This window comes from Sclerotinia sclerotiorum, genomic scaffold, assembly GCF_000146945.2.
Source record: "Sclerotinia sclerotiorum 1980 UF-70 scaffold_21 genomic scaffold, whole genome shotgun sequence".
Lineage (NCBI taxonomy): Eukaryota > Fungi > Ascomycota > Leotiomycetes > Helotiales > Sclerotiniaceae > Sclerotinia > Sclerotinia sclerotiorum.
Window position 1 is genome coordinate 133,519 of NW_001820815.1, and position 25,858 is coordinate 159,376.

At 41.3% G+C, this 25,858-nt stretch overlaps 5 protein-coding genes and 2 non-coding genes across 7 annotated transcripts; 3 read left to right on the plus strand and 4 right to left on the minus strand.

Annotated features, from left to right (window-relative positions):
* Positions 1 to 1,045: 1,045 nt before the first annotated feature.
* Positions 1,046 to 2,636, plus strand: SS1G_12413 (hypothetical protein; the record flags this gene model as incomplete). Its single annotated transcript, XM_001586379.1, has 4 exons — positions 1,046 to 1,276; positions 1,329 to 1,407; positions 1,458 to 2,243; positions 2,305 to 2,636. The coding sequence occupies 4 exons, from the start codon at positions 1,046 to 1,048 to the stop codon at positions 2,634 to 2,636; spliced, it is 1,428 nt and encodes a 475-aa protein (XP_001586429.1).
* Positions 2,637 to 4,971: 2,335 nt separating this feature from the next.
* SS1G_12414 (hypothetical protein) lies at positions 4,972 to 7,740 on the minus strand (the record flags this gene model as incomplete). The annotated part of the gene is made up of 1 exon (XM_001586380.1): positions 4,972 to 7,740. The coding sequence occupies one exon, from the start codon at positions 7,738 to 7,740 to the stop codon at positions 4,972 to 4,974; it is 2,769 nt and encodes a 922-aa protein (XP_001586430.1).
* A 3,698-nt stretch (positions 7,741 to 11,438) lies between these two features.
* On the plus strand, positions 11,439 to 11,528 carry SS1G_14698. Its single transcript has one exon. It is a non-coding gene; the product is annotated as a tRNA-Phe (tRNA).
* Positions 11,529 to 11,763: 235 nt separating this feature from the next.
* SS1G_14585 lies at positions 11,764 to 11,851 on the plus strand. Its single transcript has one exon. It is a non-coding gene; the product is annotated as a tRNA-Val (tRNA).
* An 889-nt stretch (positions 11,852 to 12,740) lies between these two features.
* SS1G_12416 (predicted protein) lies at positions 12,741 to 12,836 on the minus strand (the record flags this gene model as incomplete). Its single annotated transcript, XM_001586381.1, has 1 exon — positions 12,741 to 12,836. The coding sequence occupies one exon, from the start codon at positions 12,834 to 12,836 to the stop codon at positions 12,741 to 12,743; it is 96 nt and encodes a 31-aa protein (XP_001586431.1).
* Positions 12,837 to 14,180: 1,344 nt separating this feature from the next.
* Positions 14,181 to 19,601, minus strand: SS1G_12417 (hypothetical protein; the record flags this gene model as incomplete). Its single annotated transcript, XM_001586382.1, has 3 exons — positions 14,181 to 14,190; positions 14,385 to 18,124; positions 18,702 to 19,601. 3 exons carry the CDS (start codon positions 19,599 to 19,601, stop codon positions 14,181 to 14,183), a joined length of 4,650 nt encoding a protein of 1,549 aa, XP_001586432.1.
* Positions 19,602 to 21,033: 1,432 nt separating this feature from the next.
* On the minus strand, positions 21,034 to 25,347 carry SS1G_12418 (hypothetical protein; the record flags this gene model as incomplete). The annotated part of the gene is made up of 6 exons (XM_001586383.1): positions 21,034 to 22,386; positions 22,468 to 23,915; positions 23,981 to 24,221; positions 24,274 to 24,573; positions 24,628 to 24,676; positions 25,013 to 25,347. The coding sequence occupies 6 exons, from the start codon at positions 25,345 to 25,347 to the stop codon at positions 21,034 to 21,036; spliced, it is 3,726 nt and encodes a 1,241-aa protein (XP_001586433.1).
* Positions 25,348 to 25,858: the final 511 nt, after the last annotated feature.

Below are 25,858 nucleotides of genomic sequence, written 5' to 3' on the forward strand. Positions count from 1 at the left end.
AACTTGTTAATCTATATACGACACTCATTTCATAACAAAACTTCAAAAATCAGTATCTTGGACTAATGTTTTTGATATAAAATCACCAAGAGCCAAGTTTCAAGCTCATTTTGCCAATAAAAGCCAATTTTATTTCCAAGACGGGGGGATCTGAGATGGCGCTGAGCCTAGGCTCGCCTAAAGTTGGCGCTGAAGACCCTGTAATTGAAAATCACCTCGAATCTCGACTTCATGCAAACATTTGAGTCATTTAATGTGAAGAGCTCGCCATATATCGGAAGATAGCGAAATCCATACAAATTAGCTGGCAAACAAAATGTTCGTCTGACATGTTTCTAGTTGTCATATCTTCAAAAGACGGCTCTCTGCTGCAGAATTTTCTATTTTCACATTAAGGTTTGAATGATTCAATCATAGGTTCTCTTCTGTTTGATATCTTCAGCTGCAGCTTTACCAGCATCAATATATTTGACATGTCACATTTTGCGCCACAAAATCAACAAAATTCCCTAAACAGGAATGTCGATATTTAGTCCTTGAAGAAAGATCTTTGCTACGAAAGCTTATCATTTGTTGCCAAGCCTTTATCAACTGCCTTTTTCGGGATTTTTTGATATCCAAATATCACTTTAGGTTTCCATGTTATGCATATATCCGCTGGCACTTTTGGCTAGGTTCGGGAGTTTGCAATGTGCGGTGTTAGCCGTTCTCTGCGGGGTTAGATGCGTTGTTCTTATCAACGGCAATTGGACGATTTTGTGGAATTACCTTCCATGATCGTCCAAAAATCTTCAAACTTTATCTTTGATGCATGCGGAGTTTAAGCTTTTGAGGCTTTTCATGTACCTGAGTCCAAAGACCTACTATATTCGGAATGTTCTCCGAATGTGTATCTGAATTTCTCTCATGTAAAGCGCGTAGTAGTGTTGTGAAGATGAGGGGAGGTAAGTGTAAAGAGAACGAATATAAGTTCTACATAAATCGCCAGAATGAAAACTGTAGTGGTTAATCCATCTCTAGTCTTCACTCTTCAAACACAATCACGATGCGTTTCTCTTCGCTTTCTCTGGTTGCTTGTCTTCTCCCGGCTGTTTTAGCCGCCCCTACTACTGAAGCGAAGAAAGACAAAAGAACATTTGAGCTTCGTGATGGAGTCAATCATACTGTCTTTTATCATGCTGCCACCGATTCGACTCTCGCATTTGTCACAAATTCCGGCATTTGCGAGACCACACCAGGTGTGAACCAGTATTCGGGATATTTGACTGTCGGAACCGTAAGTTCAACATATTTCTATCTTGATAGCTTGATATTAACAATTAAAATAGGGCATGAACATGTGGTTCTGGTTTTTTGAAAGCCGAAACAGTCCTACAACTGCACCATTGGCAACATGGTTCAATGGAGGTACGGACATCATTCCTTGTGGTACATTAGACGTTACTAACGACAGGCAGGTCCTGGATGTTCTTCCATGATTGGTTTGTTCCAAGAGAACGGCCCATGCCAATTTTATAACGGAGCATCAACACCTTCTCTTAACCCTTACAGCTTTAACGAATTCGCAAACATGATCTACATTGATCAACCAATCGGAGTAGGCTTCTCCTACGGTACCGATTCTGTCACCTCCACCGTTACCGCGGCTCCATATGTCTGGACTCTTCTCCAAGCTTTCTATGCCTCATTCCCGGCTTACGAGAACCGCGACTTCGGTATCTTCACAGAATCTTATGGTGGTCACTATGGACCCGAATTCGCATACTATGTTGAACAACAAAATGCCAAGATTGCTGCTGGCACTATTTCTGGTGAAAAAATTGATCTCATTGCTTTGGGTATCAATAACGGCTGGTATGATCCTATCATCGCCTATAAGGCATACGTCGACTACTCCTACAACAACACATTCAAGCCACTCATCTCAGCCTCCCAGCACACAAGCTACCTGAACACATACACAAAGTCATGTCTTCCTCTTCTAGAAGAGTGTTCATCGACCACTGGATCCAACTCAGCTTGCATAAATGCCGATAATGTCTGCTATGAAGATATTGAAGGACCACTTTCCAATGGTAACTTCGACGTCTATGATATTCGAGAACCATCGAACGATCCATATCCACCAGAGACTTATGCTACCTATTTGCAAAGCGCTGCTGTAGTGAAGGCAATTGGTGCCAAGACTACATACCAAGAATGTCCAGATGGACCTTATGAAAAATTTGCCTCTACCGGAGATGGTCAGTTACCCCTTCATTTCCAAATTCCTTCGCTTAACAACTAAAAAATATACAAAAACAGATTCCCGCTCCTTCCTCCCAACCCTTTCATCAGTCGTCCAATCCGGTATCCAAGTTCTCCTCTGGGCCGGCGATGCCGATTTCATCTGTAACTGGTTCGGAGGTCTCGCAACCGCCAATGCTATTACCTACGCCAGCTCTGCCGCTTTCAATGCTAAAGCCGTTGCAGACTATACCGTCAATGGAGTTGCGAGTGGAACCTTCAAGAATGTTGGGAACTTGAGTTGGTTGAGAGTTTTTGGTGCTGGTCATGAGGTTCCTTACTATCAACCTGCTTTGGCGTTGCAAGCGTTTAAGCAGACTATGAGCAAGCAACCGCTTTCTTCTACTTAATTGGTTTATATTAATGTAGATGAAAGAATGGGGATTAGGAAGTAAAAATATAGGATAGAATTATTGAATTCAGGAAGTGTTTAAGAAGCGCTTGAGACTTTCGCACATGTCGACATCTCAGTATTTCAATAAAAATATATTCAAAATATTTTTATTATTGCCTTCTAGTCTGGACCAATATATATTAGATATTCTAAATATTCAAGATCAAGATATATAATCAGTATATATTGTAATGTCTGGGTTACAGAGTAACCAAGATTTTTTCATATTCCTCATCCCTGATTTTTTTACAGCTGTATAATCTCAATTCTAGTTATCTATGTTTCTATAACCTCTCTTCGATTCTCGACACACAATTCTCCACCGAAAATCGGTCGCGTGTATATAGACTGCATAGAAATAGCCTGCAACCTATATTAGCTATATGCGCTTGCGGATATTCCACCCCACAAACAAGTCACCTATAGGCAATCCATGGAACTATAACCCTCCCCGCGAATACTTGTTGCACAGTCTATGTACACCACTATTATTGGCACGCTAGTGCCTCGAGAGGTACCGAATCCTATATAGGTAGTTTGGTATTTTTATAATTCTAGTTCTAGTTCTTTAGAAAAATCAATACAAATAATACCTAATAATGTTAAAGCTTCACGTCGCCATATCCGTTTCACCAACACTTGCGAAATTATTTCAATAGCGCAAAATTCAATGAGGACTTCATTTTAATAAAAACAATAACGAATAATACTATCTTACTTCAATCAATATGCGCTACCTCCGTACTATATATATCGGCGCTTAAGAGGTAGAAAATCCCGATGCTTTGATTAGTGTCATAGATATACGTCTGGAATGTTCGAGTGAACATTGAGCGGGGTCATTTTATTTCTGTGGATGACCCCGAGTCGTTCGTGATGGTGTGCTTCAATACCTTGAACGATATGGGTGAGAAAAACACGGGGAAAGTTTGTCCCTAGCGCGAATCGTTCATTGTTATATTTGTAAGATCTTACAAAATACCTGGCAATGCCTTGCTCATGGATATATTTTGGGATGAACAAAGACTAGTCAATTTCTATGGGGTAGAGGATCAGATCTTCTACTGAAATCGAAAATAATTGATTGAGTTCGTTAAAATGAGTATACGGCCGTAAATCATTCTTGGAGTTCAGCTAAAAGTACCCTGACAGATTCATCCAACTACGAGAAACACATTTATAACAAACACATCAATATATCGAACTCTCAACGGTTCCTAAGACCTTCAAGATGCATTGCCCTCACACATAGAATAAACGTGCAGTACAAATGGATAAATTTGCTGTGTATTGTACAGGATGACGAAGTCGATTGGGAGTAATAGTCAGCATTGACAGCTGATATATACTGATTTGCTTTTGAACATATGGACTGCTTATGATCGGCCAATCGGATCAACCTCTTTAATCTTCGATATTCATAGTTAGACGTAGAATTCCCTTAGCAACAATGGGGATGGAACCATGCCACCTTTCCGAAACATCTAAGTTCTTAACGAATCAGGATTGTTAGTGAATTGGATGGTATATCTATACCTACGAGACAGTCTGACTAAGATTCGTAGTTAACATCTTCGAAAATGGATATCCGCATACCTTTGGGAGGCGAAGGGGAGCGGGCTATGAGTTAGAGTGCAACTTAACACAGGCAGGGTATCCAATAGTCCGGAATAGCAGATTAGATTTAAACTTTCAATAATTTGAAATTCTTTGAATGTTTGAATACACTTATATGTTTGAGTACATTTCAATATTTGAGTAAATTTCAATATTTGAATACACTTTAATGTTTAAGTATACTTCAATATTTGAGTACACTTCAATATTTGAAGGCACTCGAATATTTGAACACAATTTGTTGACCTCCTGGGATCTTGGCAGCATATACATATATATTGCATGATGCATATAAGGAGCAAACAAAACTCAACTTTTAATTCATTCTTTCCTTTTTGGTATACTGTTTGTTTGCTTTCAATATTTTGATTTCAAAGCCCTTTAATTCCGAAGGCCGAATACCCAACCTATTCCTTCATTTTTTGAATATATGCTCGCAGCTTAACTGCTTAGCTAGGGAATAAAATCAATTCAATCTGATTGATTGATTGATTGATTTAATTAACGTCCATCTTCAGTCCAAGACTATATAGGACGGCTAGGCCCTAAGGGCCTAACGGGTAACTTTTTAATTTACAATATTGGATATGATCTAATTGGGGAAGTGAAAACAAATGCTGGGGAACAGTGCCCGCTCATTATACGCATTGCATATAATAAAAAGATTTTGAAAATCAAGAAATTGTGAGGTCAAACCCCTCTCTTATTTCCTCAACTGCTTCTTCTTCATTCTCCCCTCCTCTCTCCTCTTCCACTACTACTCCTTCCTCTATTACTTCTTGTTCAAGAGTCCTTGCTAGATGCCATGCCCTTGTAGCGATTTTAGTGATATTGATAAATTTGATAGCTAATTCGATACCTATTTTTGTATGCAATAGGAATTGTATAGTGTTTTTGGATAATGGTATCTTCTTAAAGATCTCTTTTCTTTTTGTTTTATATATAGGACAGCTAATAAGGAGGTGTTGTGGTGCCTCAATATTACTGCATATACATTTGTTATTGGTGAGTTTGAAACGATGTAAGTAGGATTTGATATATCCGTGACCTAATTTGAGTTGAAAGAATGCGCTAGCAGTATTTCGAGTAGTTCCGCTTGGTAGCTTGATTTTGGAACCTATTTTCCATGGAAATAGCTTCGAGTAAGTTGATGGGGATTGGTTTGATCTGAGTTCGTATTGTTTGAGAGTATCAAGCCATTGATCTGAGGCATATTCTTTGACAGTCATACCTAGTAGTCCAAAGCTTGTTTCGTTCGAGGTAGGTTGTATTGTGGTTGCTTCCTTGGCTAGCTTATCTGCTAGCTCATTTCCTTCAACTGAGGTATGACCAGGAACCCAATTTAAGGAGATTTCGGCTCCTTTTGCTCTGATAACCTCTGCTGCTTTGATCGCTCTTATCTGATTGGCTTGTCCTGGGTGATCTGAAGGAGTTTTTAAGCGGTATAAACCAGCTTGATTATCCGAGTAGATTTTGAACTTTTGACCAGTATAAGCGATTGAGCTAGCGTATTCAATAGCTCTTGTAACTCCAAAAAGCTCTCCATTATATACTAATTGATTAGTACCAATATTGCTTCGCTCTTGATATAGAATTCGATTATTTGATTGTATAGCTACTATGCCTACTCCAATACCTATTCCCTTTTCGGTGGAGGAGGCATCAGTGTAAATATAGGTGGTATCTTTATCCCTATGTTTGAAAACAATATTATGAAGAATGGCAGCATCTTCTTTTGACGAATTGCTAATGTTAACTCGGAAGGGGGTTTCTCTTTTCCATGGGGGGAAGTTAAAATGAATGATCTTTTCGAGTGAGGAAGGGTTGAAGTCCTGGTTTATCGATTCTTTGATTTTATCCAGTTGAGTAGGTTTATATCGTTTTCTTCGAGGGGTAGAGATCGCATCCAAATTGGCTTGATATTGGATTAGTGATGCTTTTTCGATATTGATTGGATGATTTGGTGAAAGTTTAGCTAAACGGAATGCGTATTGCCTAATATTCGAGTCTAATCGAATTTTTGAGGGTTTTAAGCCTGCTTCTACTTCCATTGGAGGAATTGGAGCAGTTTTGAATACTCCTAATATCTTTCGAAGAGCTAGATTTTGAAGTGATTGCATCATATCCTTGAAATGGGCTTGGCCTCTCCACCAAATCACTGATGCGTAATCGGCTATACTGGTCACACATGCTATATATAACTGTCTAAGAGCTTTCGGACTGAGGCCCTTTTCGATATTAGCTAATCGGGCCATTCGATGGAAGGCTCCTTTTGCTTGTGTGATTCGAATATTAACATGTTGATTGAATTTGAGGCTCGGGTCGAACCATATTCCCAACCATCTAATTAGAGATTGAGGTATAATTATTTCCGAATTGGGTAGTTTGATTGGGTAGTTTTTCGTCAATTTGGATGATGAAAAGTGCATTAGCTCTGTTTTTGCTAGGTCGAATTGAATAGCATTCTTTGAGCTGAGTTCGTAGATTTGTTTTGTAGCTCTCTCTAGAGATTTGATATTCTTTTTCCATGTAGATGAATTGGTGATTAGGGCAATATCATCAATATAGGAAAGAAATTTGATCGAATTGGATAAAAAGAGGTCCCTAATGTATATAAGGAAGAGAATTGGAGAAATTGGACTGCCTTGTGGTATTCCGGTCGAAATTGGCTTGAAAGATTCGATTTGGTTATTAAAGGATAGTTTTAGTTGTCTTTGTTGAAGAAATGAAGCTATCCAGGAGATGAGATTCGTCGGTAGTCTTAACTTCTTGCAGATATCCAGTAGTCGATTTTTTGAAACGTGATCGAATGCTCCCTTTATATCCATAAATAATATTGAGGTCTTCTTGTTAGCTTGCTTGTTTCTTTCGATTTCTGTTGTTAATAGAAGTGCAGCATCGATTGCTGATTTCTTTTGGCGGCCTCCTATTTGACTCTTGTGTAGAAGGTGGGTAGTTTCCGCTAAATATCCTAATCGTTGAGCTAGAATCCTTTCACTAATTTTTCCCAGACAGTTTAAGAGTGCAATCACTCTATATGCTTTTGGAAGTGAGTAATCAGGTTTTGAGGCTTTCTTTAGAATAGCTCCAGTAGCTTGTTTCCAGCATTTAGGGTGATATCCGAGATTGAGGAGTTTGCTGAAAAGAGTAAAAAAGATCTGTGGGATTGCTTTGTAGGCCTTTGTAATGATTTCTTGAGTGATCCCATCTGGACCAGGGGTCTTTCCTTGTATCTTAGCTGAGCAGGCATTACTTAATTCGATTTGAGAGAGATTGGGCCATTCCCATTTCTTGGATTGTTTATACCCTACCCATTGTGGTTTTAGAGTAGTGGGAGGGGGAGGGAATAAAGTCGATCTGAAAGCAGAGCATTTTCCTTCAAAAGAGCTTTCTGATGAAATATCCGGTATCCTTTGATCCTGGAAGTCTTTGGTATAGGTCATTGCTTTGAAAACTGTCTGTGTATCCTCCTTTTCTAGGAAATCATTCCAATGATCCTTTTTTGCTGTTTTAATAGCTTGAAAGTATTTGTTTCTAGCAATTCGATATTCTTCCTTAAGATTAGGGTTCTCTCGATTTGATTCGATTGATTGCTTTGCTTTTCCTAGCTCTTTTCGAAGATCTTTCAACTCGGGTGACCACCATGGTTTAGCTCTTTTGATTGAAACAACTTTGGGTATACACCTTTCTGTTGCTTTTTGGATAATCCTTGTAAGTTCGCTTGCTGCTTGATCTAGAATTGAATGGGAATTGTCTCTTTCTTTCAAGAAGTTTAGTGAGTCCTCTTCCGTAGAAGTTATTGTGTCTAAAATAGAAAAAATAGGGGAATACAGGGATTCCAATTTTAGTATTGATTCAAAATTTTCCCAGTTGGCTAGCTTTGTATTGAATCTAGTTGTTGATTCTGAATTGAGGGCGTTTAAGTCTTCTTTTCCTTTCAGTTCGAATAGTATTCCTGCATGGTCGGATCCTGTATCTGAAAGAGTTTGCCAGTTGTGAATTTGGGGAGAGATTCCTTCTGACGCTAGTGTTAGATCAAGGACACTTGGATTAAGGAGATTAGTTCGATAGAAAGTGCTGATTCCGGGCTCGTTTAGAAGAATGAGATTCTGATCTTCAAACCATTCTGCTAATTGATCAGCGTTTCCGCTTTTCTTTGAAAAAGGATCCCACCATGGGTGGTGGGCATTGAAGTCGCCAAGGAGGATAGTTTCTTGTGTGATAGATATATCATATAAACATCTTTCAATTGTGAAACCTTTCTCTTTAGCTTGATCAGCCTCGTTGTATATATTGATAATTTGAAAGGTTTTATCTCCATTTTGACAATTAAAGATTTGTATATCAGGATCTATTGGGGAATCGGGAGCTAGGTTGATTGTAGCTTGAAGAGTTTTTGAAGTGTATAGTAATGTACGAGGTCGAAAGTTAGAATCGAATCTTGGTAGTGTTTGTATGAAATTAGAGTGTATAATGGATCTTGAATTTGAGTAATCGATTCCATTTTTGATAATCCAAGGTTCTTGAATCATAATAAGATCGATATTGAGTTCTATTGCAAGCTGTAGAACGTTCTCTGTAGCTTGTGAGCCCTTATTAAGATTTATTTGAAGAATTCGAATATTAGTGTAACTCATAAGTTGGTGTTATTTGCTTTTTGTTGGATTGCTTGATAGATTTCGCAGGTTCTTGAATTTGCTGTATGCTTTCCTTGGCAGTTCGAGCATTTAGCAGCGAGATGTTGGCAGAACTTTCCTCTGATATTGCAGACTACACATAGATGTACTGATGTGATATGTTTGCCTCCACATAGTCCACAAGAGGGATCCCTTCTGCAATGTGTATCCTGATGTCCGAATCCTTGGCATTTTTGGCATTGTGTAGTTGGTTTGGATTCGTAGAACTTTTCTACTCTTGTACTAGTGCCAGCGATATATAGTCGTTTCCGAATGGCTAGCTCTGCTTCTGATTTTGTTGCAAAAGCAATCACTATTGCTCCTTCCCGTTGATGAGCTCTTTTTGATGATGGTGTAAGCCAAAAAGGGGTTCCTATGGGCTTGAATTCTGGATTGAAGGTTTTGATTTCCTCAAGAATGAGGTCCATTCCTCTTGTTCCAGAAAATTCTTTTATAGGGATTTTATGAATAATGACCTTATGCCATTCTTGATCCTTTTGAATTCTTTCGAATTTGATGAGATTACTCCAGATTGCCTTTTTTTCTAATAGAAGTTGTGATGTGAAAGGTGCATTTGTAGTAATTATTATATTTCTATTCAGCGATAGAGTTACTCCTGCTATAACCGGGCCTTTAATTCCAGTTTTCTGGAATGCTTCGTTTATTTGGTTTCGAATTGATATAGGTGAAAAGGAGGTAATGTTCGTGATCTCTGGTTTGATCAGGATTAAGCGTCTTTGTGTGATTTCGATCTTCTTATCTATTGGGGAGGATCTAATAGTTTTTCCCTTGCCTACTAGGTTCCATTCTCCTTCTTTTGTTATTGCTGCATATGTCGATTTAGTGGTTGGTGTATTGATTGGCAAGGGAGCTTTGGTTAGGGCTTTAGCTTGAGTTTCGATTTTCCGTGTAGTGGATTCTAGATGAGTGATTTGGGAGGTGATGATATTGGGGAGGCGGTGGTGAGCTTTCCTTTTTCGGTATATTCTCTAAAGATCTCTAGGAGATCTAATAGCTTCGATTGCTCATCACATGATTGAGAAAGAGTTGACGCTAATACTATAAGATCTCTTGCTTTTAAGATAGCTTCCTTAGGTGTAGTTGGATTGTTTTTTATTCTGGGTTGTTTATTCTGATTGCTAAGGGGCATTGTAGGGCCACGTTTCTTATTCTGATTGAATATATAGGTAGTATTGGTTGTATCTTGAGTAATAAAGGGGTCACTAAGTAGATTGAAGTCTTCAACTCTTCTTCCAGAACTGGTTGGCTGATTGGTTGGTAGACTAGGGCTAGAGATTTCGAATTGAGGGTTTTCAGAAGGCGGGGGAGGGCTTGAGGGTGTTGGGGTACCTAGAATAACAGTAGGATACGTGTTTGGTATGATGGAGGCTTCTCCCGAAGCCTCTATCATAGCTGTATCCTTGAGTATTGATGGATTGTTGAAGTTATTCATATTGAGGATCTTATTCTGATAGTTTGAGGTGAAAATTTTACGCGAATTTTCGTGCGAGTTTCGTGTTTGGAGCGCCAACGACAGTATCACAACAACTACTGGTCAGAATCACTTGGGGGCAGTTGCAATCAATTTGGTTTAATAGCTATGATCTAGATCGATCGCGAAAGGGTCGTATTTGAATTCAATCTGATGCTCTTTCTAGTCTCAAGAAACCCAACAGCTAAGGAGAAAAGAAGAAGGAAAACAAGAGTAGCGAGTTTTCCTGTGATTAAATACAAACGGGGCATGCCACGTGACCCGAAGGTGTGAGGCGTCACAGCCATAACCAAAATCGGTGGTGGATATAGATGATGATGCTGAAGAGGTGGTGGATGTGAAAGATAAAGAGAGGAGGGCGAAAAGATCAAAGGGGGCACTGGGATATTGTTGGGTTTCTTGAGACTAGAAAGAGCATCAGATTGAATTGATTTTATTCTCTAGCTAAGCAGTTAAGCTGCGAGCATATATTCAAAAAATGAAGGAATAGGTTGGGTATTCGGCCTTCGGAATTAAAGTGCTTTGAAATCAAAATATTGAAAGCAAACAAACAGTATACCAAAAAGGAAAGAATGAATTAAAAGTTGAGTTTTGTTTGCTCCTTATATGCATATGTACTATATATGCATATGCTGCCAAGATCCCAGGAGGTCAACAGATATTGACGCACTTATGGTGCCAAGGTTGGGTATCAAGCTGCGGAGAAAGTGGCGGACTGTACGAGAGAAATTTATACAAATGGACTTACAATTTTGTCTGATGATGAATTAAAACTAAGAGGACAACTACTTGAGGGCAACTTTCCTAGAATTCCGAATGTTGAAGGGAAGTTCGGAGACTTTGCTAGCTATCTTATAACAAGAAGGAAAAACAAAGGGTTAGAAAGAACTGTAGTCAATGGTCTTTGTATTTTTTGAATTAAGATATATATGGAATTACAACCATTATTTATTCATACAACACGAACACTCAAGCGGCTTTAGCTCACTTGGGAGAGCGCCAGACTGAAGTTAACTTCGGTACATTAATCTGGAGGCACTGTGTTCGATCCACAGAAGCCGCATTCTGCGAGTTGAGGTCAACCTCGACATGGTCTTTTTTTCTTTTTTCCTTTTTCAGGTGGAATTGCTCCACCGCATTGGCGAGAAGCCCCCCCTTTCGAGTCTCCACTGTCAAAAAGAACCGATGCCCTCCCTAATCCCGGTCCAATCGACGCCCACCCATCTAAATTTTTTCTTCACATTTCTTTCAATCGAATATATATATTGAATTCACTTGACTCTGAACCATCTAAAGAAGGCCGGATGGTGTAGTTGGTTATCACGTGTCCTTAACAATATTGTTAAAATACGGACAAGGTCCTGGGATCGTGCCCCAGTCTGGTCATCAATCATTTTGTCGTTTTCGTCTCCTGGGATTACATTTTTGCTGTCAGTGGTTCAGTTCAGACTGGCTATTTATTGTAAGTGAGTAAGTAGGTAGGTAGGTAGTAGGTAGATAAGTAAGTACCTAACTAACCTTTGCGCCTTTTTGGGGTCTAGGGATGAATAACCCGAGAACGGGAAGATGGTCGCGCGAGGGAGAGAAGAGGATTGGAAATGGGAAAGAAATGTTTTTGTCTACTATATCTATATATAATGCTACACAGATTGTTCCAGGGTAAGTAAGAGTGAAGTGCATCCATGAATTTAAAATTGGTTAAATTTGGTTGCAGACGAGATCTATGTTTCAAACAAGGGGAAATAATAAAGAGAGTGAAAAGGTCTATGAATATATCGGAGAAACGAGCCCGAGGTTATCTATCAAAATATATCGAGCTCACTCATTCCAACTACTATTAGAGTATCGGGTAATTAGTTGGAACTGGTACACTAACTAGATTTAAGCTTTCAATGGTCGAACTTCTTTGAATCTTCAAAATATAATTCAATATCTTAGTTGATGTTAATATTTCAAGTGGACCCAGTCAAGTTCATTGCTGAAATATAATCTGGAGTATTATTGGATGCCTTGACTCATAAAAGAAATAGTGAGAAGTAAAGTCATTTCTTGACCGCTATAAATGAACCCTTCTCGTGGAGCCTATAAGTGGTAAGTCCAATTCCTCTGAAGTTACTACTGGCTCCGATGTGATCAACCTCCTCTTTGACTCGCTCCAACATAAATGCTCTTTCCAACCCACTGGATCCTTCAACAAGTGTTCTGTACGTGATATATGTCTGATATATGTTCCTATAGGTATTATTATAGTTACCAGACATCTACATCCCCATTCTTAATCGACATTTTCTTGCTTTTCCCTAAATTCGAGCCAGTTTTTAAACTCCTCGATATTTCCACTCACAATCAATGCCCATGACCACGTTGGCATCATAAACCATTCAGGAATTTTTAATTGCGGACGACGGAGTCTTCATAAACGGTTCGAATTCAAAGAAGCCTCTCAAAAAATAAAGAGTACTCTCCTTTACAGCAACTCTTGTATACCACATATATATCGCAACAAACAAAGTTTTAAGTCTAATACCCTACTTTCTGGCCACCTCTAATTCCAGCCACCTTTTTACATCAAAAATCGTGATTTTCACCTATTAATAACTTTACAATCAATAAATATAATTTGATAAAATTTGAATTATAAATTTATTACACAGATATTAATAAATCCGAAATTTTCTGATTTTTTACAATTTTATTGATTGAAATTACGATTTTTAATTTGTATAAGATTTATATACAAATTTGAAAATCTTGAAAATTGTTAAAGTGAATGGTTCCTGCGTAGCACGTGCATAGGGCACTAGTCCTATTAGGACTAGATTGAGAAGCTCTCTGTAGGAGAGCTTCGCACTTCCGTAGAACTTAGTGTTACGAGGTTTGCCGTCTAGATCACGTGGAAGTGCTCTAGGCTCTCGAGGTGGTTTATAACTAGGCGTCAAGCAGGGATTTAAAGTAATGACAATAATGCAATTCGTAACTAATAGTAGAGTATACTAAATGATTGATCTTGAGCACGAAGCTCTATACAAAGGAAATTCATCTTGATTATATAGACCTTCATGCCTATCGTTCCTTCGGTCCCTTCGATCCCTTTACCGAAGGGATCGAAGGGATCACATGACTTCGTATGTGGTCATATGATACGAGGCCAGAAGCCGTCGTACACACCAGTGTGCCGCTAGGCCATTCATTTGTGCATATATAGAGTAGCTATCCCCATCTACAGGTGCTCTTCACCTGTAGATTCTAAGTTAAATACAATTGCTGGTCTATAAACACCCTTTTGGTCACATTTGGCCGGTTCCACCAGTAACAGGTTTAAAGATTGGGTTATCTAGTTTAATCCTTATTTTTTTGTAGCTTATATTCAATGAGTTTTTTCTTATGCTGTACAAGTGAAAAACAACAATAGATTCGCTGAAGGTCTAAAATACTTATTCTTTATATAATTGAGTGAATTATAATATCTAGTAATGACAGTAATAGTAGTAGTAATATTGTACGTTTAGAGACCTCTTTGTGTGTGTGTGTGTTATTATTTAACGGCCCTAGAGGCCGAGGGGGCGAAGCCCCCCCATTCTCATGACATCCCCTCTTGGGGCAAAGGCCGCCAGGGAGTTACTCCTGGGTTTCTAATAGTTATATACATACTATTTCTACAGAGTGTAGTGATTCCTGAGCGCATTCCCATAGCTGCCGTGATCTTGATGAGAAATTAATCCTTCCTATTGGTGGAGGGATTACTTAGTATGAATTCTGCCGAGCTGCAGCCGGTCCGCCTAAAACCCCATGACCTTCTTAGCGCCTCCACAATTGATTATATAAGCTTTTTTTTTTTTTTTTTTCTTACAAAGGAAATACAGGTTTTATGGTCAATTTTGATTGTCTGTTAGGGTAGCTCTGCGACCTGGGGTCTCACAGCGAGTGAATGGGGCCCTTTAAGATTGGGGGGGGAGGGAGGTGGAGGGGACATATGTTGGTATAGAATCCGTTCGCTTTCGTCCAGTTTGCTAATACCTCAGCACCTTCGTAGGTACCGCAGAGGAACGGAAGAATATCGGCAGGTTTCCCTTTAGGCCGGGGGTGGTTTCTTTTGGCGATACTGCAGAAGAAGAAGTGTACTGGGGATTTACGGGCTCCACATCTGCAAAGCAGTTGTGCGTCTTGATGTAGGAAACGTTCGTGGTACGATGCGAAGTCTCCATGGCCTGAGCGGATAGCTATTAGGCGACCTAGGAAGGGTCTAGGGAGAGAGAGTTCTTTTGGGTTCCTTGGTGAGGTAAAGATCTCGAGGTCTCTGTAGGTTGTTGGGATCACTGTTGACCACAGCTGATTCATTGCTTTTTGCCTGAGTCCTTTGGTCACTCTTCTGAGTCCTGCATATGAGTAGGCCCCTGTGGGTTGAGGGAGGGCTGCCCCTGCCTTGGCCGCTTTGTCAGCCGCTTCGTTTCCTGCTACATCTTTATGACCAGGGACCCATCGGATATGGACTGTGCCATTGTGCCAGGTTGAGGCTAGTTGGCGGAAAGCCGAGAAGGTGTCCTGGGAGGATCCGGTAGATTTGGAGAGGAGTCTTGCTGCTACCTCAATATTATCAAGACAGATGTATATATCTGTTGCTATTCTCGATTCGATCGAGGAGATAGCGGCCTTGAGGCCTTCGAAAGCTGCGATCGCTTCAGAATCGTATACTTCCTTCATTCTTCCTAGTGGAAGGCTCCCTTCGCAGAATTTGTGGTTGTCTTGGTACCCTACGAAACCGCCACCAGTGTTGCCGTTTGCAAGTTTAGACCCGTCAGAGAAGATAACGATATCTTCGCGAGGGAGTAGGTCATAGAAATCGTTGAATTCAGTAGCTGCTTCCTGTTTGGTACGGCCATTGGGGCTGTGAATACGCTTCATTATTTCTGCTCTTGATTCATATTCTAGCCATTTAGGGGCTGATAGGGGATCGATCTGTTCCGAGGGCGGAAGAGATAGGATACGGCAGGCGAAACGGGTCTTGAAAGAGCCGGGGTCCTCTTGGATCCATTTAGCTCTCCAGGCGAGAGGGTGGTAGGGGTCCAGTCTTCTGGTTCTAACTGTTGAAGCGCGAGCTAGGTCGTCCAGTTCAATTTCAGGCGGGCGGAGTCCTGATTCACGGTGCAGTATTGCTATGTTGGTTGTCCTCCATACTGGCAGGATTGCTCTGGCACACTCTAAGGTAACCTTACTTAACTGGTTGATATGGCCCTCCACCTTAGTAGGGTGGTTTATTCCGAATTGTGTTCTACCTGTCCACCAGGTTTCTGCTCCAAAGTATGCACGTTTGAGGACACATGCTTCAGCGGCTTGCCGTAGTAGTCTGGGAGGGGCTCCTCTTATAGAGTTACCCAGGGATTTAAGAGCTCTGGCTATTACAATAGCTTTTGTAGCTAGTTCTTTCGTATGCCATTTGAAGGATAACTTTTTATCGAAGAGGATTCCGAGCCATCTAATATAGGGCTTTCCATTGGCAAGTTCTTTGATTGTTAGATCTCCCATAGTAATTGTAGGGGTAGTATCTGGGTTCTGTTCAGTCCTGCGTTTTGAGAAGTGGATGAGTTCTGATTTGCCGGGATCAAAGGTGATGCCTTCTGAGGCGCCCCAGGTTAGGATCTCCAGTGTGGTAGCGTTGAGTTCGGTGACATTATCATCCAGAGAGTTCGAGGCTGCTAGTATAGCTACATCGTCTGCGTAGCCGAATTTGATTGTGTCCTTCCCCATTTTGAAGATAGGGGCGATGTATAACATAAAGAGAATGGGTGATATAGGGGAGCCTTGTGGGAGCCCGCATTCAATGTTTGTTTTGGGGCCTGTGGTTCCATCTAGGCGAACTTGGATGGTTCTTCGGGTTACGAAGGAGGATAACCATTTGGTGAGGTTAGGGGCCCAGCCTTGTTCCCGGAGCCTCCGGATCAGGCGTCCGGGGAGGACAGCGTCGAAGGCTCCTTTGATATCGAGAGTGAGCAACGAGGCCGAGCCGTTTAAGTTAAGTGCATGTTCGACATCGTGGGTAAGGCAGGTGGTGAGGTCTACTGAGGATCTGAGAGGCAGGGCTCCGAATTGGTGTGTGGAAAGGACTTTATGGGAGATCGAGGTCCAGGACATTTGCCGGGCAATTAATCGTTCGAGTCCTTTGCCGAGGACTGAGAGTAGGGCGATGGGTCTGTATGATCTGGGAGAGGAGAGGTCGGCCTTATTGGGTTTGGGGATGATTGCAAGGATCGCACTGCGGAAGGATTTCGGGTGATATCCGAGGTGGAGACAGCTGTAGTAAAGTTGGGAGACGAATGGCTCGATCAGAGACCAGGCTTCTTTGAGGATTGCTGTAGGGAGTCCGTCTGCCCCAGGGGCTGTATTGCCTGCCAACAAGACTGCGTTCTGTATCGCTTGAGCATTGATGATTGGGGGAGGGAGTTGTTTGGTAGGGACAGTTGGGCAATCTATAGGGATGTCTCCAACTTCTGTATCTCTTTTGAGGAGATTGTTTATTAAGATGGTTCGTTTTTCCGGGGTCCCGGTTGCAAGGGGTCGGTTGGGGTGAAGGGGGTCCTTGAGAGGGGGGGAATGGAAAGAGCCTGTGGTTTTATGCCATTTAGATATGGCGAAGATGTCCTTGGCATGTTGGGCCTGGTCTATCTTTGTGCGGTAGAAGGATCTTTTAGCTTTTCGGATGGTTTGTCTGAAGAGTTGTTTGTCAATCTGATTTCGGTGGTATTGTATGCGTGCATTGCTGCATTCATCGTTCCACCAGGGTTGGCCTTTGTTTTGGCCTGTAGTTCTTTTGGCAGAGCCACAATAAGCTTTGTGGATGGCGTCTACAAGGTCATCGGTGAACTGGTCTAGTTCTGCTTCGCTTCGAGGTGGGGCATTCAGGGTTGTGAGATTGGTTTTTAAGAGGGATTTGAAAAGGGTAGGATCGAGGCTTTTAGGACGAAGCTGTTTCAAAGTATTCGTTGTATTGGATATCCATGGGATATTTGTAAGGAGGGGAGTGTGGTCCGAGGTGACATCAAGGTGATAGGCGACACGGGTATTGAGGCCTTGTTGATGTAGTGTGTGGGAGCAAAAGGCCAGATCCAGAACATTGCCTATAGAGTGGGTAGGTTTATCTAGCTCGGATGAGAATACTAATTGGTGTTCTTCGAGCCATTTGTTGAAGGGGATAGAGGCAGGAGAGAGGTTTCCTGTATAGCTAGGTTGCCAGTTCCGGTGTGGGAGGTTGAAGTCCCCACAGAGGAAGGTGTTCCCTTGAAGGTAGGTGTCTGGGGTGTCGATGAGGGTTTGGGTGGTATTCTGGGGGCGGGTTGGAGAACCGCGGGGGCTGTTATATATATTGAAGATGGTGACTGAGTAATTGGTCTCAGTTTTTAGTTGGAGGATGAGGAGATCTGAAAGGGCATATGGGTCAATGTGAGGGGGTTTGAGTTGGGTGATAATGATGTCTAGGTCTTTGCGGATGTAGGAGATCACTCTGGGTCTACCATGCTCAAGCCAGTTGTCTGTTGGGGAGTAGCATTGGTATGCTGGGTGCCATTTGGTGATTCGGCGGGAGAGGTCTTTCGAGATGTATGGTTCTTGTATCATTATGATGTCGGACTTTTCGTTGTATGCTGTAGCGAGTGCAATATCATGTGCCTCAGCGCTTCTGCCTGTGTTCAGTTGGAAGACGGATAGTTGTTGTCTATTCATTATGATTTATGGAGCGGAAGATATCGATAGGTCCTGGGGTGACGTATCGGGTGGAGCGGGTGGTAGAGGGGGGGGCTGTTGGTGTGGGTTGGACTGGGGGAGTGACCGGTCTGGAGATAGGTTGGGTCTCTATTGTCTCCATAATGTCGGTGTTGTTGCCGAAGTGTTTCCGGTTGCCTGCAATGCATCCATCGTCTTTTCTGGCTTTGGTGGTGGCAAGAAAACCTGATTTTCTGATTTCGATTTTCTGTTCTTTGGTGAGTTGTCGGCCTTTGCCGGCGAAAAGAGGGCATCTGTGGTCATCGGCTGCGTGGGGGCCGTGGCAATGTAGGCATCGGGGAGGGCAGGTGTGTTCCCCTTGTGTATCGCATCTGTTCGAATGAGCGAATGTTTTATGTTCTGTGGAGCCGCATAAGCGGCATTTGCTAGGTCTAGCACAGGTTCTTGGGTTATGCCAGTTCCAGCATTTGTCGCATTGTATGATTTTATTCTTGCGGGGCAGCAATCGGGTTGTGGTGGTTACCCCGAAGAGTCGCATGAACTTCGGGATTTGGGATGGATTGGTCTCGTTTGGAAAGTTGACGAACCAATCGCAGGTTGAACTGGACGGAGTGATAGTGCTGTTCGGTGTTTCCGCTACCAGAAGTGGGGTGACACCTGTCAGTTCTTTAATGGCCAGTTTTAACATGTGTGAATCCACATCTCCTGTTGTATATTGGTCATTTTCGAAGAGGCCTATGCGTCTGGGGACGTTGGAGATACGGTATGAGAGCCATTGAGCGTTTCGCTCTACTTTGACCGTGCCAGAAGGGGAGGTGAAGAAGTTGGAGATGGTTTGAATCTGGGATTCGAGGATTGAGAGGGATTCGGGTCTGTTTGGGCATAAGGCCAGGCCGGACTTCGTTTGCTGTATTTCCTGAAGAGCTTTTCCATGTATTCCTAGTTTGGTTTTGAGGCTCGTGTAGATAGCATAGACATGCATATCTCTTGCCGGGTGGGCTAGAGGGAGTCGGACGAAGAGTCTGTTGTCCTCGGAGAGTTTTTGAATGCTTTTGGTCTTTGTGGCTGAAGGCTGGCTGAAGATCTTTGAGGTAGTTGAGGCAGCAGCTTTGGCATATGTAGGCTTTGTGATCGGGGTGCTGTTCGATGCAGAGGCATTTTTGTGTATATGTGGCTTGATCGGGGTTGAGCCTGTGATAAATGCTTTGAAGTGTGTTGTAGCCACTGTTGCGAGTTCGTCGCTGAGTTGGGCCAGGGCTTCCTTTAAGTGTTTGGGGGGGCCTTGATTGTTGGTGCGGTGTTGATCCAAGAACTTTGCGATAGGATCAAATAGGGACTGTCCTTCAGAGGCTCTGATGGAAGCTGCTGCTACAGATTCCGCTAGAGCCTTCTGGAGGGGGCCGTCGGGGGGGGATGGGGCCATGATTGACCTTGTTGCGGTGCCCAAAGGGCAGCGCTTTGCGGAGAGGAGATCGTTTGGAGTAGACAGTATAGATATAGTCGGTTTCTCTTCGAAAAGAGGAAACGTGTCGATTTTTTTTTGTTGTTTAGAGACCTCTTTGTTACAACCACGAGAGAGACCTCTTTGTTACAACCACGAGAGAGACCTCTTTGTTACAACCACGGATCTTACAAATAACCGATTGTGTGCTTACGAGATACGATTTGATCGATTTAGTATGGGATTAAGGTCATGTGGGGATCAAATGTGCACAAAGTCTGTTAGTGGTAAATCCATTTCGGTAAGAACCATTATATTATATGATTGAGTAATCATATGATGTAATTCCCACCCAGTCCCATCGATATAAGCTCAGTGGGAGCGATGGGAAGGATTCCCACCGGTCCCATCGATTCCAATCAAATGGGAGCAATGGGACGTACAATACGAAGATCTATATAGCTAGAAAGGATTCCTTATTGTAGAGCTTCGTGCTCAAGATCAATCATTTAGTATATTCTACTATTAGTTACGAATTGCAACCATTGATATTACCTTGAGTCCCTGCTTGACGCCTAATTATAAACCACCTCGAGAGCCTAGAACACTTCCACGTGATCTAGACGGCAAACCTCGTAACATTAAGAGTGCTTTGAAATCAAAATATTGATAACAACAATATATCTTAAATGGAAGGAGTAAATTGAAAATTGAGGTTTTTTGCTCTCTGCATACAGCATGCTATATATACTATCAGGATTCCAGTAGGTCAACAGTAGATTATAGCTTTCGTGGTCACGGTACAACATTCAGGACCTCATACATTAAGTGCTCGCCGGTAACTCTTTATGGTCTCAACCATCTTGCTTTGATTGTAGATAATACTAATTATCGATATACTCTCAAAAGAAGCTTTGGGTTTACTTCCAAGCACTTAATATATCCACGATCCTATAATATCCATATCGCTTAGAAACCAAAAGCGCAGTTTCGCCTTCAGTATCTATAAAGGTCGGATCTGCCTCGGCATTCAATAAGAGCTTCACAATCTCTTCATGCCCATTTGCAGCTGCATAGAAGATAAGTGATCGTCCGGAAACACAAGTGACATTGACGTTGACGGATTTCGTCTCAAGGAATAATCGGATTACCTCCATATGACCATTTGTAGCAGCGATACAGAGAGGTGTCACCTTTCTAGGGTTTAAAAGATCCGATTCAACCCCTCTTTTTAACAATCTTTGAATTTTATTTTTTGTCCAAGTTTGGCTGCGTTGTAGAATTGAGCAATCATGAACCACTTTTCCTGATATGGTAGCATCTTGAGATGTGTATCGATGATATATAGAACTTGTTCTTGCCCACATGTAGCGGCGGCCTTCACTACCTCTTCTGTAATGACCACATCTGCACCTCATTTATCAAGCAAAAGCATCATCACCTTTTCTCCACTATATTTATTCCCAGCTGCTGCCTTCACCACCTCTTCCGTAATGACCACATCTGCCCCTCGTTTCTCAAGCAAAAGCATCATCACCTTTTCTCCACTATATTTATTCCCAGCTGCTGCCTTCACCACCTCTTCCGTAATGACCACATCTGCCCCTCGTTTCTCAAGCAAAAGCATCATCACCTTTTCTCCACTATATTTATTCCCAGCTGCTGCCTTCACCACCTCTTCCGTAATAACCACATCTACCCCTCGTTTATCAAGCAAAAATATCATCACCTTTTCTCCACTATATTTATTCCCAACTGCTGCCTTCACCATCTCTTCCGTAATAACCACATCTACCCCTCGTTTATCAAGCAAAAATATCATCACCTCTTTTTCATATCGACCTGCTATTATCTCCACTATCTCTTCAGTGATTACCATATCTGCCCCTCGTTTCTCAAGCAAAAGCATCATCACCTCCTTTCCACTCTCCAAATTCCCCGCTGCTGCCTTCATCACCTCTTCCGTAATTACCACATCTGCCCCTCGTTTCTCAAGCAAAAGCATCATCACCTCCTTTCCACTCCAAAAATTCCCTGCTGCTGCCTTCACCACCTCTTCCGTAATAACCACATCTGCCCCTCGTTTATCAAGCAAAAATATCATCACCTCTTTTTCATATCGACCTGCTATTATCTCCACTATCTCTTCAGTGATTACCATATCTGCCCCTCGTTTCTCAAGCAAAAGCATCATCACCTCTTTTTCACATTGACCTGCTATTATCTCCACTATCTCTTCAGTGATTACCATATCTGCCCCTCGTTTCTCAAGCAAAAGCATCATTACCTCTTTTCCACTCTCTTCATTCCACGCTGCTGCCTTCACCACCTCTTCCGTAATGATCACATCTGCCCCTCGTTTCTCAAGCAAAAGCATCATCACCTCTTTTTCACATTGACCTGCTATTATCTTCACCATCTTTTCAGTGATTACCATATCTGCCCCTCGTTTTTCAAGCAAAAGCATCATCACCTTCGTTCCACTCTCCCAATTCTCCGCTGCTGCCTTCACCACCTCTTCCGTAATGACTACATCTGCCCCTCGTTTATCAAGCAAAAGCATCATCACCTCCTTTCCACTCCACAGATTCCCTGCTGCTGCCTTCACCACCTCTTCCGTAATTAATACTCTCTCTGAATATGGCCAATTTAGCAATTCTCGAAATACGTTTATGCTTGACTTAGCAGCAGGAACAATATAACTATCACCTAACTCTTCTGTTAATCTGTTGGGGATCGTACTTGTGACGACTTTTGCTAGCCATTCCTTATCAATTAAAATTGCAATAGTCCAAATCGATATCGGTATCGTTTTGTGTAGCAAATTATGATTTTTGTTTCTACTCACCCAGAGCGCCTGACCTTTTGCATTTAACACAGATTCCAGTTGTTCTATATTGTCTTGCGCTTCTTCTAATGTATCAATATGTTCATACCAGTAGTTTGCGGCGTAGGAAAGGAAGTCGTCCTCATCTCCCGTTCTTGATTCCACAATATCCTCAAAATGCAGATAAGATATACAGGTATTGGCGAGGAGAATTCCCGGTCGTTTAAATTGATCCAATATCTCTGCTTTTTCCAATATGCCCGATCTTTTCAGAAAATCTCGTAATGTTTGATGGATTAGAAAAGGGTTCGGGCCAATGACATCTATCAAGCTGCCTAGATTTGTTTGAATAACTTTAGAATTTAAAACGATTCTTTTTTTTTCGCAATCTTTTAAACTTCTCGCGCCTTTCGTCATACTAACAGCAAGAGCATCTTCCAGTTCCCGAAAATGTAGTGGACGTACTGCATATGTTATCCAAGCTAATATTACCCCGTATTTTGGGGTTGTTAACAATTTCTGAACAAGATTCTTGTACAAAGCGTCGAGCTCTAATGGAATCTGTTTTATTTTGTTCTCAATCTCATCGATAGATGGTGATGGAATTTTTCGAAGCTCGCGGAGAACTATACTTATCCAAAGGAATGTTCTTTTCTCTTCTGCTTGTGCAGCCTTAGTAATGATTTTCTTCATATCATCTCTAAATCCATCTTCCTCTTCGAATAAGGACAACTCAAAGTTGATGAAGAGCGTTAAGTCGTCTGTAGAAGCACGAAGTATCTTCTTGTGTGAGAATTTAATGCTTGTTACCCATTCTGGTCTGCTTGTACAAAACAGTTGAAAAAGAGGCTTTCTATTAATGTTGCGTTCCTCTAGAGCGAAGTGTTTATCCAAATATTGAAGTAGATCTTCAATATCTGTACTATATACATCAAGTCCATCAATGATGCAGTAAACACGATCGTATGGGTTTTTTGTGATCATATCATGAAAAATATTCCCAAGTTTAGCAAACGATTCTGTGGCGAATTTTTTGGATGTATCCTTTAAATTTTGTGGAAGCCTTTGGTATAATCTTTGATCTTCGCAAAGTTGAACAATGAGAGACCGAAAAATGGCTGATGCTGTTCGAAACCTTTCTTCGTTTTTGATATTGCAAAAATAGTAGATAATTTTACTATTAGAGCTTTGTTGGTCAATCCGGTCTTTGAGATGATCCACCACGAAATTAGATAGCACAGACTTTCCCTGGCCAGGTGTTCCGATCACCAACAAAAAGTTTGATTTCTCAGAGTCCCGCCATTTAATAAAGTCTTTTGCTTGAAGACCATCAGTGCAGTTTTCATCTGGCAATGTTTGATCATCGATCAACCATTGTAGAGTTCCCTTAACTGCTGTTTGTACTTTATTTGACTCCTTGAAACTTGTATAAGGAGGATCATTTAGGTCATCCCAATGGCACTTTTCATCTGCAGAGAGGTCTTGGAAAATTAGATTTGATAGCCTAATAATATATGATCTAAGAATCACATACTTTTAATTGAAGCAAACCTTGCTTCAGCAATATTAGGCGCTTTATCAACAAGCCCTTTTAATGAATCAAGTACTCGCTTGTAATCATCATCATACTGATTAGAGAATTTGACCAGATCTGAATGATCTCTAAGGAGTCCCTCTTCGTAGCAAAAGTTGTCATTGAAGCCGATTTGACAAGCCGAATTCTTCGAAACCATGTAGCAAAGCGGTCCATCCTTCACCAACAATCCATTGTCCAACTATCAAAAGACATCAGGAATTGTCTTGCATCAAGGGAGACTTTAAACATACCTTTCTAACCATCTGAGTCTCCCTCAACTCGTAATAAGATCTTATCTGAAACTGACCTTCCCTGCAGCATTGTTTAAATTTCTGTTTAATCGTGCTTAAGAACTGAGTTGGTTCATGATCTTCGTCATTCACTTGGAGATCCTTAATCATTTGTTCGTTAAGTCCTCCGGCTACAATCTGCATGAGGGATTTGTTGTTAAGCCCTAAGTTAGGAACCCCAAAGAACATTAAACCGTAAGATGATTTGAAAAAATCACGGTTTTCGGGGTTCTCACTGCCCATCAGAGCTATATATAATGCCTAGAGTCCATTTATTAGTTTGCAAGGCTTCAATGCGGAATATAGAAGACGAACTTCTTTGACTAGCAAACCTCCAAGGCTATGAGCTACGAAAATAATGGGTCTTTGGCTTGTCTACAGATTCATTATTAGCATAAAAAATGTATATATGTAATTGTGATTATAACCTTAGTGGCTGAGCGAAACGCTCTGATCGAACTGAGAAATGCTTTTGCTAGATCAGAAATAGACAGTTTTGCATTTCTATCCAGAATTGATGTATCGTATCCATAAGCCAGAATCCGAGCAGATGGTAAATCTTCAGGAAGAAACTCGCGAATCCAGAGACCATCTTTTCCTTTGAACGAGCCGATTGGATGGCTACCTAGACCTGGGATAGAAATGATGCTATTATATATTAATTACTATTGCTCCTGATATCAATATATATTTAACTTACTCAACGGATGCGTTATCGCCTTCAAAAAGAGGAGTGATTCCAAGGAAATTGTCATCGACGGTATAATACGTTGGCAAAAATTTCCCCGGATTTTCAAATGAATTAAGCGTTGCCATCGACTTGGAGGAAGATGAATTTGCTAACGTCAGATAGCAATCGGATTTATACATTGGTAAACTGTCTCTAAGCTCTTTTTCCAAAGATTCTTTCGTTTTTCCGATCGGTATTCCTTGAATGCGAAAACATTTGAGCTTTTTCGGTCGCGGATTTATCTTTGTGGTCTCCTTGGCTTCCGAGACTTCTTTGTTCTTCGTGGTTTTCGCAGTTGATGCCATAGTAAATGCGAAATAGATATTAGCGACAATGATAAGAGCCATTGCATATAAAAGCTCTTTTGTTAGTTTGATATCCATTATTGTTAGTTGTCGTTTTGAAAAAAAAGGATTATTGATTGCATGAGTTGGTGAAGGAATGAGGGAGGGAGTGGATTTGTTTTGATAAAACTATTCAAAATCTTGCCTAGGTATGCCTTTAACAAGCTTCATCATCGTGGTGGGGGGGGAATAGAGATAATTGGCCACGGGTAAAAAATATCAAAATACTCTTATCCTCAGAAGCGCCGTGACTGAGCAGAAATTGGTTGGGTGTGAAGGGGTAGCCTTACAGTTTATGTTGAATTCTCATGTATGGGCTGGCAAGAAGATAGCCTTTCGATGCATGTAAACTTTCATCTGAGACTATTCAGCGGTACTTGTATATTCCACGTATTACAACGAGTGGTTCTTCCAATACTACCTCGTCTCGTACCACTTCTTGGATTTTATTTAAGTAATGTATTAATCCAAA